Source organism: Lethenteron reissneri, chromosome 61, assembly GCF_015708825.2.
Source record: "Lethenteron reissneri isolate LAM-NWPU_2019-01 chromosome 61, ASM1570882v1, whole genome shotgun sequence".
Classification (NCBI taxonomy): Eukaryota; Metazoa; Chordata; class Hyperoartia; order Petromyzontiformes; family Petromyzontidae; genus Lethenteron; species Lethenteron reissneri.
The window spans coordinates 2,359,475-2,371,887 of record NC_083839.1 but is presented as its reverse complement, the minus strand read 5'-3'; the positions used below and the strand labels follow the sequence as shown (position 1 = coordinate 2,371,887).

At 52.9% G+C, this 12,413-nt stretch overlaps 1 protein-coding gene across 1 annotated transcript in view; it reads left to right on the top strand.

Annotated features, from left to right (window-relative positions):
• The window catches only part of LOC133358184 (cAMP-regulated phosphoprotein 21-like), a 71,383-nt gene that overhangs the window by 33,704 nt on the left and 25,266 nt on the right, over nt 1–12,413 (top strand). The window contains exons 2-6 of the mRNA XM_061576391.1: nt 4,597–4,826; nt 7,880–7,921; nt 9,717–9,809; nt 10,815–10,959; nt 11,899–11,977. Of these exons, the coding sequence (XP_061432375.1) occupies nt 4,662–4,826; nt 7,880–7,921; nt 9,717–9,809; nt 10,815–10,959; nt 11,899–11,977 (524 nt within the window). The 5' untranslated portion in view covers nt 4,597–4,661. The remainder of the gene's footprint in view (nt 1–4,596; nt 4,827–7,879; nt 7,922–9,716; nt 9,810–10,814; nt 10,960–11,898; nt 11,978–12,413) is intronic.

Sequence of the window (12,413 nt, the reverse complement as noted above, 5' to 3'; positions counted from 1 at the left end):
TTTTATTATGTTTTATTTTTATTATTTTATTACTTCCCTTCTACGTGACTTTACCGAACGAACCAAGAAGATGAATCCCTGCAGTCACGAAAGCTTTAAATCGTAATTTGACTTGCTTTCCTTTTCTCTATTTCGCACTCCTGTCGTTTGTACTGTTTGTTATCGGAGCTTGCTGACTCGTCTCTAACTGGACATCGGTAGACAAAAAACAGCTTCATAGCGCATCGGATTCCTCCTCTAGTGGAAAGAAAGATTCTGCTTCCGATTCTTTGCCGCAGGATCGTGGCACCGATTGATCGACTGCAACGACAATGACAGCAACAACAAAAATAACGTCGTCCGCGACAACTTTAGCCGGGCAGGCGGCGACTGTCGTGGAATCGCCGTGCAGGGCGCGTCGGACACACCGCTGAGCGCCGAAGCCTCGCTCCGAGGTTTAAGCGCTTCAGCGGTTGCTGATGCAAGTGCAAACAAGTTGGTGGTCATGGCTACAGGATGTAAATATTATTTGCTTCTTTCGGTAAAGCCACGTCGAGAGAAAAAGAATAATAATAAAAAAGAAAGTGAATACAAAATAAATACAAATAAACCGCTGTAAATTCATCCGTGCTCCGGGCTCGCTGGCAAGGCAACTCCCGGCGCGCCGTGTTCTCCGAGCAGCGTCGCGACTGACCGCGTGTGGACGGGAAGCGTGCAGTTGAGCGGCCCAGATTCCTACGGTTGGTAGCGGCAATTGACGCAAATCGACGCGACCTCTCGTTGACTTCCGACGCTGATATCACGAACGCGGCGGGCCGTCGCTTAACACGCCGCGGTGGCGTTCGCGCCGCGCACCGTTTTCACGCGAAATTCGTGCTCACCATCGCTCCCCCCCTCCGCCCCTCGTTATTAATGAGCGCTCGACGGCAAACGACTTTCTCGAGCTGTGGGGCTGAGCGGCGCGGGAATTCTGGGTACACGCGCGGAGTGACGCGGTACGCGGCGGCGTACCCTCATCTCGATTCTTTGTTCTGCGACGTCAAGGCCGCCGGCTGATTTTTTTTATCGTGCACACGGGATTGAAATTGACATTATTTATTCATGCGTTGTCCTCTAGCGCGCGACGCATCTAGCTCGTTAACTCCTCCCCTCTTCCTAGACGGTGGAGTTGGACGGGAGAAAAAATGCCCCCGAAGAGGGCTTCTTCGAGAGCACCTTCCCGCGATGCCACGCGAAGCGCACCTGACGGTGGCCCGTGCTGTCTTCGCCGTGTACGGCAGCGGTTGCCGGTCGCGGGCGTTCCTACGTCGGCGCGCCGGGATCACTCGCGGCCGCCTCGTCCCGTTTGGCGGAGAGAGTAAAGCTCGCTCCGCGTCCCGGCGACTCCAGCGAGGGCACTGGCGGAACTCGGTCTTGGGGATGCGTCGACGGGCACTTGAAAATATCTGCCGCTGGAATCCTCGTGAGATTACATGTGTAGTAGCTACTACTACATGTAGTAGTAGCTACTACACATGTAGTAGTAGCTACTTTTGCTACTACGATAATCCGGCACTGCCGCTGCCAGGAGGGCTGTCATGAGTGTTGATGGTCAGCGCAGCGGAAACTTGCGATTCTAGAGGTCGCCGGTTAGAGTCTAGTAGTAGCAGGTACTACTACTAGTAGTAGCTACTACTACATGTGTAGTACTAAATGCTTTCAAGCTATTAATTCCGGTTCAGTGATTCTGCACTTGCTCTATTACTATAGTACTATACCGCCTTGGACTTTTATGAACGACTGGGTGTTTAAGGTTAGCGATCTGTCGTATTATCTGGCTGTATAGCAAATGAAAACATACAATTACTTTACTATGCAAGTAAAAAATGTGTGTTTTAATATTTACGTGTTTTTTTTTATTTAGGGCCCCTTTATAAGATCATATGCTCCAGGCCCCGCACTTCGCTTATCTTGGCGCTGGGCGGCGGGAGGTGTAAGCAAGGCACTTGCAGGGCTTGCCCCACTTGACCCACGTGTCCGCTTTCTTGCGCAACAGTCGGCGACAAAACTGCGCGAGCTGTGGGGGTGTTTTGGGGGTGGTGGCGTCGGGGGGGGGGGGGGGCAGCCTTTGTCGTTGGTGAACAAAAAAGCACCGGTCAGGCCTAAGAGTCGGAGCGGTGGTACGGGATGACGATGATTTGTGAGCTGGCATTGGAGGCAAGCTTGTAACGATTCACTTGACACCCCACTCCCAAAGAAGACAAAGATCCCCCATATAGCCTGTGACAGACTGTTGGGGCAAGTGCTGTTCGCGAGCACCGTTTGAAGGCCCGACACGGCACACGAGGGGGGTGGGTCAGCACCACGCCCGACCGCCTTTGTCTCCCCGGTGTCCATGTTTACACACCCGCACCAGTTACTCATTCGAGGCTGAGTGGACCTAGGGGAGGCCCAGGACCGGTTCAGATAACCGCCACTGACGTTGGCCGTGAGCGGGAATGGAACCCCGCGTCGCCGGATTCGTCGCGCAGCGTAGCGCCAACCACCGCACCTTCCACCTGCACCCCCCTTACCTGCACCCCCACCCCCTGCGTCGCTTCGTGCTCACCTCTCAACGCCACGATGTGTTGCCTTGTGGCTTGTCACGATTGGGTTGGGTGGGTGGTCGTGCAATTCGATGCGGACGATCGTTTCTTTCTTTTTAGCCTCGTTTTTCTTTTTTTTTGGCCGTCTCGTTCGTATTGTTTCCTCCCCTGGTTCGTTCCCACCTCGTTTGTTTTGCCCTCGTTTAATGGGTGCGGGGGGGGGGCCGGGGGGGGTGAATGCAAATCGGCGGTGACCACGCGCCGATTTGGTGCCGTGTGTCGCGACTGTCTGGCAATCGGCCTTCATCTCCGAATCCATTGATCGGTGATTCCTACATACAAAAAAAATGTGTTGCCCTATAAAAACGAACCATTCTCCAACACATTATTTCCTGTCTTGTAAATGTTCCGCACCCATACCGTTAGACGACACCTCGTTTGTTGATATCCCTCCCTCAGGACCCTGCTGCTGTATTCCGTTCTCTTTGCAATGTCGACGTTTTTGCCGTCGCTGCTGCTAATTGCCGCTGCTTGCTGCCTGCTGCTTGCTACTGCTGCCGCTGCTGCTTGCTACTGCTGCAGCGAGCTGCTGCTTGCTGCTGCTTGCTACTGCTGCCGCTGCTGCTTGCTACTGCTGCAGCTAGCTGCTTGCTACTGCTGCAGCGAGCTGCTGCTTGATGCTGCTGCTGCTGCCGCTGCTGCTTGCTACTGCTGCAGATAGCTTTTGCTGCTGTTTGTTGCTGCTGTAGCTACTGGTGCAGCTGCTGCTATTTCTGCTGCTTGCTACTGGTTGCTCCAGCTTGCTGCTGCCACTGTTGCTACTTCTGCTGCTGCTTGCTGCTGCTTGCTTGCTGCTGCTGCAGCTACTGGTGCAGCTGCTGCTATTTCTGCTGCTTGCTACTGGTTGCTCCAGCTTGCTGCTGCCACTGCTGCTACTTCTGCTGCTGCTTGCTGCTGCTACTTGCTGCTGCTTGCTTGCTGCTGCTGCAGCTACTGGTGCAGCTGCTGCTATTTCTGCTGCTTGCTACTGGTTGCTCCAGCTTGCTGCTGCCACTGCTGCTACTGCTTGCTGCTGCTTGCTGCTGCTGCTGCCAGCTACCGGTGCGGCTGCTTGCTGTGGCTCACGCAGCACCACGTAATCCCCCGTGTGAAACGGCGCTGGCCGAACGGGAACCAACGCCACTCGTGTCAACGTCGCATAAATTGAACTCGGACTTACTCGCTCGCTCGCTTATAAACATTGACGGTGGAGGGATGGGGGGGGGGCGCTTATTTGGCAACGCCTCGAGGCGCCAATCGCCGAGATTTTACGTCGACTGAATAACGAGCGCATTGGGTGGGGGGTGTGTGTGTGGGGGGGGGGTTGAGAGAGAGAGAGAGAGACCCCCCTCCCCCGTTCGGTTTCCGCGCAGGATCCTGGCACCGCCGTTCCCGCGTCCACGGGCGGCAGCAGCAGCAGCTGACGAGTTATTTTGAGCTTCCGTGCGCACACAAGCAGCACAGCGCGCACGCACGCACACACGCGCACGCACGCGCGTGCGTCGGCGGATGATGGCTTGCGTGAGTCATCCCAATCAGGGGCTCCTTAGTCGTTTTTTCCCCTTTCGTATCACCAACCGCCTACTTTGAAGTGCGCGGCATCCACCCACGCGCCTCCGCTGCACAATTAGGGCTCGCGGCGAGGAGCGCCTGCCGGGCAGCCGCGACTTCGCCATCGGCCGCCTTCCCTCTCCTCCTTCTCCGCTCGCCTCTCTTGGTTTTTTTCCACTCGCTCTATTTTTCGTTGTTTTTATTATTGACGCCGCGCGGGCGCGCGTGCGGGCCCCCGAGGATCCTCCGCTCTCCGTCGTCGCATCTTGGAATCGAGCCGGGCGGTGTTGGGGCGGCGGGGGGAGGGGAGAGGGGTGGCGGCGTGGTTTGCCAATCGCCGGCTTAATTGGCGGCCACGGCACGCGGTTAGCGCCGGCTCAGAGGCTGCCGTCCGGCTCCTTCCCGTCCCCCCCCACGCGCTCACCGGGCCGACGCCGCCACCGCCACTGGTTTCCCGTCGCAGATCCGCCGCCGTCGCCACGCGCGTCACCGCGCCGGAACCCGGCGGACGCTCGACGGGAACGAGCGATGGAGCTCGACGGAGCCGTCCCCGAGGAGGACCCCGCCGCGGCCGTCCTCGCCGAGTGGCCGCGCAAGCGGGACGGCCGCCCCGCCGAGGACAAGGAGGAGGAGGCGCGGAGGAGGAAGGAGCAGGACGGGAGCGCGGCCGAGGCGGGCACGGCGGAGCCGCAGGTGACTTGCGGTCGACGGCGCGCTGCGGGCGGTGAAGTGAAAGTGGAAATGTTCGGTGTCGCTGCGGCTTAGCCGGTGGAGCGGGCGGCTCGCGGGTCGGAAGGTTGCGAGTTCGAATACCGCTTGGGTGCGTTTTGAGTCGGACCATCGTGTTTAGTTTGTTGTCCTTCGCCCCCCCCCCCCGCGCCTCCGATTTTAGCACGGTTGGTTACTTACGGTGCGAAGGAAGTTCAACGCACGTACACGCGTCGCCATCGTCGCCACCACGATGATCCCGCTGGGCTTGATGAAATGAGCACCGCTTCGTGGGGACGCCAACAGTGGTTGTCATGTGGGTTGACCCACCCCCTGCCATAGGAACGTGGAATTTTTTACCACTGGCTCAGGGCTGTAAGCGGCACATGAGCCTCGCTTTGAAGCCCTAATGAGAACGATATCAGTCGTTGCAAGCATTAGAATAATAACAACAACAACAACCTCTGCTTTGTAAAGCGCCTTTCATGTTGAAGTATCTCTAAGCGCTGCAACGTAAAAATATATAACTGTACTCGCAAGTACAGATAAAATCTTAAGCGAAATAGAAAGCCGGCAGTAACGGCGTCGGTGACTCCTCTCGAAATCCCAATGAAATGAAGCAACTGTGCTAAAACGTGATCAACAACAACAATAATAATTGCAGAGTAATCCGATCGGACGACAAAAAATGTATTTCGATTTAAAGCTTTCGTGACTGCAGGGATTCATCTTCTTGGTTCTTTCGGTAAAGTCACGTAGAAGGGAAGTAATAAAATAATAAAAATTAAACATAATACCTGAGGACAGCTGCTTGCGTTGTGGCCGAAACGTCGTGAGAATTATCTTATTTTATTGTGTTTTATTTTTATTATTTTATTATTTTCCTTCTACGTTACTTTACCGAAAGAACCAAGAAGACAAAAATTGTGTTTATTAAATGTTACATCACGAGGAGAGGCCGGAAACGAACAAGCGAGTTCCACGATGCGTCGTCCGTGGACTGGCCGCCGCGTGACAACGCTGGACAAGCCCCCCCCCCCTCTCGAGCGAGCGCGAACTGTTTCCTCTCGAGGGATCGTCCGGGTGAAATATTTCGCTGAAACGAACGGGGCGAGAGAGGGAAACATCTTCCGTGTATCGTAGGAGCGTTTGTTGTTTTTGAAAGACGTGATTCGTTCATAATTAAGGTTTTTTTGGGGTTAGATCGCCACCACCCCGACACAGCCAACGAGTAAGGGGTTGTCACCTAAAGAGAACGTGGCCAATTCGTCACTAGTACAGCACTAGTGTGTATAGTGTATAGTGTAGTGTATTGTGTAGTGTATAGTAGTGTAGTGTATAGTAGTGTAGTGTATACTAGTGTAGTGTATATTGTAGTATATATTGTAGTGTATGGTGTAGTGTATTGTGTAGTGTATAGTAGTGTAGTGTATAGTAGTGTAGTGTATAGTTGTGTAGTGTATAGTAGTGTAGTGTATAGTAGTGTAGTGTATAGTAGTGTAGTGTATACTAGTGTAGTGTATATTGTAGTGTATATTGTAGTGTATGGTGTAGTGTATAGTGTAGTAAACTAGTACAGCACCACCGGTGGAGAGCCAAGCCACAACATTCACAATCTGAGTACAACGTTTCGCCAGTAATTACAACCAGCTTCATCAGGCGACAGCCAGATTTGTGGAGAAGTCCACCTGTTTCGTTCCTTATATAGAGGCTTAGATGTGGTGACCACGCTTCTGCGCTGTTGTGGCTTGGCTCTCCAACAACACCGGTTACTTTTATTAATTTTAATGTTTTACCTACGTGACTTTACCGAAAAAACCTAAGAATATGAATCCTTGCAGTCACGAAAGCTTCAAATCTAGAATTAGTGCTGTGCTAGTGACGGCCACGTTCTGTTTACGTGACAACTCCTTACTAGTTGGCCGTGTCGGCTGGTGGCGGGTTTCAACGACACATTTATATATTCACGCGCTCTAACCCCCCCAAAAAAACTCTTATGGATGACATTGGTCGCGAAAGCCTGCCACGCGTTAAACTCACGCGATTAATTGCCTGCTGTGCCAGTGGTGAGCGCTAACCCACGCTCGTTGTTTTGGTCACGTGAGCCAAGCCGGTGTTAGTCTGCGTGGTACTGCAATGGGTGTACCACCTGGGGCTTACCGGCTGTTGTGGGCTGGAGGCTCCAAAGATGGCAGTGCTTGTTCGGCGTCGCCCCCTTCGTACGCGTCGTGGCTCTTCTCCGTCCTCTCCGGTTTCCTGCCACGTGACGTCGATGCTCTATGTCTCTACGGTGTGTGTGCGCGCGCGCGCTTTTGGCGTGTACGGTGTTTGTGCGCGATGTGTGTATATTGATGTGGTGTGTTTGTGTTTGTGCGGTGGGGAGCTAACAGCACTTGCCCCAACAGTCCGCAAAGGCTATATGGGGGATCTGTATCTTTGTTTGGTGGGGGGAGCGGTGGTACAGCGGTTAGCGCGCTGCGCTACGAAACCGGCGACCCGAGTTCAATTCCCACTCACGGCCAACACCGGTGATAGCGATGATCGGAACCGGTCCTGGGTCTCCCCTAGGTCGACTCAGTCTCGATTGAGTACCTGGAGCGGTGTGCAATAAACATCGCCACTGGGGAGACCAAGGCGGTTGAGTGTGGTGCTGGCCAACCACCCCCTCGTGTGCCGTGTCGGCCTTTATCGGTGCTAATCGCTAACAGCACTTGCCCCAACAGTCTGTTAAGGCTAGACGGGGGATCTTTGTATATGTATGTATGACACAGTGGGGAGCACAGGTGGTGCATCTGTCACTCATCTCAGTCAGTCAACCTGTAACACCTGGGGTCCGTCCCGTGACCTCCTACCAGGAAGCGAGCTTTCCACACTCCACGCGACAGCCTTTAAGTGCACCTAGCTTGGCACCAGCACTCTGGTGTCATCACCGCCTCTTGGCGGCAGCTGCCGTCGCCGCCGCCGCCGCTGCTGCTGCTGTTGTTGTGTGTAACGACGATTGTGCGCGGCATTTATTTCAATTTGCCCCTTTGTTGCAGAATCGAAGCCAGGCGACTGGATTGGGCAGGAAAAAGTCCAAGGTGACAGCTATTTAAACCGTCGCACGTGCACTCCGAGTCAATTACCCTCGCGCTGAAAGAGAGAAGAGATATCTAAGAGTTATGTATAAGCGATATCTAAGGCCCGACCTTCGCTGAAACATCGCTGACTACGCACACTTCCTATCGTGCAAGGGCCCACAGTGTTACTGGCGAATGTGTTTCGTCTTCATTGTTCGGTGTGCTTGTGCAATTGCAGCGGCGTCGCCAAATAATCTACCGTCTTTCTAAATTATAAACTGAACATTTTTATTTTAACCAGGTAAGGGCTTCACTGAGCTATGTAGCGCTTTTTCAGAAGCCACCTGGCTGTCACGAATGATAGCTCAACTTGGTGGGCTTATCTAGTGGGAATTTATAGCAGCCAAATAACTCTAAAACGCGTGACGTTGATTCTCATTGTGGAGGGCAAAATCCACACGGCCAAAACGAGAATACGCAAACTCCAAATTTTCAGCAGGCGTCGGGGTCGAGATCGAACCCACAACCTCCTGTACACCAGATGAGGTAGTTAACATCTCCTAGCCACAGCGTCGCCCACTAATGCTCTGAATCAATTCAAGCCTCCCGTCCACCACGTGACCTCTGTGTGGCCACCCCCCCCTCTGAACCCTCTCTGCTCTCATCTATAGATCTCTGTCCCTCCATCTAAACCAGCTCAAGCCTCCCGTACACCACGTGACCTTTGCGTGTGGCCACTCGCACTTTGAACCCTCTCCCCGCCGCCCGCTGTGGAAACAGACTCCGCTCTGTGCAGCAGCAGCAGCAGCAGCAGCAGCAGCAGCGTCAATGCCCTAAAACTCCCTTTCGTCATTATTCCTGAACCTTGCGTGTTATGTTATCCTGCCTCTCCACACTCGCCACAAGACCTTGTGGAAGAGGAATATAAAATACAATTGGAATATTTCGATTTAAAGCTTTCGTGACTGCAGGGATTCATCTTCTTGGTTCTTTCGGTAAAGTCACGTAGAAGGGAAGTAATAAAATAATAAAAATAAAACATAATAAAATAAAATATTTTGTTTTATTTTTATTATTTTATTACTTCCCTTCTACGTGACTTTACCGAAAGAACCAAGAAGATACAATTGGAATAATTATTATATTGCTACGGGCATGAAATAATTGTTATTTTTTCTTTAATCCACCCCCCACCACTGCCTATCACGCAGCTTCTGCCCACCCAGCAGTCAATCAGTCAATCAAACTTCATTTCTGTAGCAATATTCGTGCAAAAAAAAATGCAAATCATAGTGCGTTACAGGCATGAACAATGCAAGTGAAATTGTAGGCAAAATAACATCACCTTGTGACAAATTTCTGGCCAAGACGTAATAAAATTGACAACGCATTAAGAACATCCTAATTAAAAGCAAGTTTTTTTTAAAAGTACGTTTTTAGATTTATTTGCAAAATGCTTAATGGTTCTGAAGCCCTCAGATCCCCTGGTAGGGCTGCTTCTCCCTCGGGTTTGGTCCCTGGCGTTTTGGACGACCAAAAGGACCGGGACCAGAGGATCTTCGGGATCGTGTTGATTATGTAAATGGGTTCACTGCAGTTAGTCAGTCAACAGGTCTCGTGCGGTGGGGTAAAGTGTGGGAACTCCACCTCTTCCGCCGTGAAATCTCCCCGTTGGGCCAACGAAACCGTCGCTCGGCAGCTGCCGCTCGTGGATGTTCCCACCGGCGACGGCAGCTGCGAGCAAAGCCATTGCTGGGGCTGCACCTTTATCTCCCCCCCCCCCACCCCGTGCGACCCCTCTGACCTCTCGTCGCAGGCGTCGGGGAAGATGAGGCTCGTGCGGAGCATGGCGGTGTGCGAGGAGTCCCCGCCGGCCTGCAGCCCCGGCGACGGACCTCACGAGAGCAGCGTAAGACGTCGTGCCCACCCCCCCATCCTCCCTGCCCCCCCCGCACTCCTCCGCCACCCCCACCCGCTCATGAGTGGCCCGCTCAGGTACCACGTGTGGAACGGGCAGGATAGCCTGGCTAAATTGACTACCTGGTGCGGCGTGTAGGAGCATAAACCACCATCGCACGAACTCCGGTCATTCCTCGCAGCAGCAGTGGCAGCGGCGGCTTCTGGCTAGCCATCGAACAAAGACGGCGGTCACCGCATCGCACATTCAGATGCGCTTCTGCGGCCGTCTGGAACGCTCTTCCTTCCGTTGTGTGGAAGCCACTGGGAGCTGTGCAACTTTTAAATCATTTAGATCGACAAACTCATTTCTTTCGAACTGCTTTTTGTGTACTCTTGGTTTTTTTCCGGTAAAGTCACGAAGGTAAAAAAAGAAAACGAATCAATTAAATCTCGACGTTTCGGAGGCAACACAAGCTTCTGTCTTCAAGGTGATACAGTAATTTTGCTGTGACGGTTCCACCTGAAGACGGAAGTTTGTGTTGCCTCCGAAACGTCGTGATTTAATTTATTTGTTTTCTTTTTTTAACCTACATGACTTTACCGGAAAAAAAAACAAGAGTATGGATCCTTGCAGTCACGAAAACTTCAAATCTAGAACTGCTTTTTGTGTGTTAGTTCGTTGTGCTTCTCCCTCGGCTCCGATTCGCACGGTTGGCTACGTACGATGCGAAAGAAGTTCAACATACATCATCAGTACTTAGGAAACAGAAGCAGATGTGCGTGGTGCTGGCCACCCACCCCCTCGTGTGCCACGCGGCCTTTGTCGGCGCTCGCTAACAGCACTTGGCCCAATAGTCTGTTAAGGCCACACGGGGGATTTTTGTCTTTGGTGATTATGGTGTCGACCTTCATGGGTGCTACTCGCTAACAGCACTTGCCCCAAAAGTCTGTTGAGGCTACACGGGGGGCGGGGGGGGGCATCTCTGTCTTTGTTATGCGCTCGCGTGCCCTTTAGGAGGAGCCTCAAGCGAGAGTCGCCAGCTCGCTGAGCGTCGAGGAGGAGGAGGAGGAGGCGACGCCCGTGAGGGAGGAGGAGGAGGCCAGCGTTGAGAATGAAAAACCGGGTTTGGATGGCAAGGCGACGAAGTTGCTCTCCCGCGGTGAGCGCTTGGCCTGAACGTTCACGGCCGGCGGGTTCCCTCGGAAAATGACAAAATAATTAAGCGGGCAATACATCTCCTTTCCCGTGTCTTTCTCTCTGCGTAGTCAAAAACAACGAAGCGATTTATGTCACAACCCATCGGCCGCACGGCCTTCTGGGAGTGCATAACTTGGGGCGTCACGGTGGCTAGGAGATGTTGAATATCTCACCTGGTATGCAGGAGGTCGTGGATTCGATCCCGACCCTGACACCTGTTGTGTCTTTGGAGTTTGCGGTTCCTCTCTCTCATCATCATCACGGTGGCGAGGAGATTTTAACTATCTCGCCTGGTATGCAGGAGGTCGTGGATTCGATCCCGACCCTGACACCTGTTGTGTCTTTGGAGATTGCGTGTCTCTCTCTCTCATCATCATCACGGTGGCGAGGAGATGTTAACTATCTCGCCTGGTATGCAGGAGGTCGTGGGTTCGATCACGACCCTGACACCTGCTGTGTATTTGGAGTTTGCTTGTCTCTCTCTCTGTGGTCGCATGGATTTTCTCCGGGTCCTCCGGTTTTTCCCTCCACATTTCGAATCGACGTCACGCGTTTAGAGTATTTGGCTGCTATACATTTCCAAATCGTTTGTGTTATAGCCAGGTCGCTTCTGAAAAAAAGATCTGTCTAGCTCAGTGGGCCTTAACTGGTAAAATAAAAAAAATTGTTTAAATCAATCGACAAGACGAGCAAACCGTGGCCTGTGGATCTTTATGAATCTACGTAACTAACGCCACTGTCTTGGCCTGTGGTCTCTTGAGTCTCTGTGTAACTCTGTGGATCTCGATGAAACTCTACATAACTGCCGCCACTGCTGACGGCCTCGTGACGGAGCTGCTTAGGCCGACGCGGCCTCCACCGACTGAAACAAAGTCTTGAGTTTTCATTCTCCTCTCCGCAGACTCGAGCCAGGACTACACGGACTCGACGGGGATCGATGTTCACGAGTTCCTGGTGAACACGCTCAAGAGCAGCCCGAGGTGAGAGCCACCGCACGACCCCCCCCCCCCCCGCCTTCCGCCGGTGCAGATGCCCCCGCACTCGAGTTACGGTGGCGCCGCGGTGGCGAAATGTTAACTGCCTCTTATTCTTTGGGTCATTCGCTAAAGCCACGTAGGTAGAAAAAGTATGAGAATATCACGACATTTCACCTGATGACGATTGTGTTGCGATCGAAACGTCGTGATATGTTTATCATTTTTTCTATCTTCGTGGCTTTACTGAAAGACCCAAAGAATATGAATTCCTGCAGTCACGAAAGAGTTAACTACCTCGCCTGGTATGCAGGAGGTCGTGGGTTCGATCCCGACCCTGACGCCTGCTGCTCTATATTTGGAGTTGACGTGTTCTCTCTCTCTCCCCATGGTCACGTGGATTTTTCTCCGGGTCCTCTGGTTTTCCCCTCCACCCTTAGAA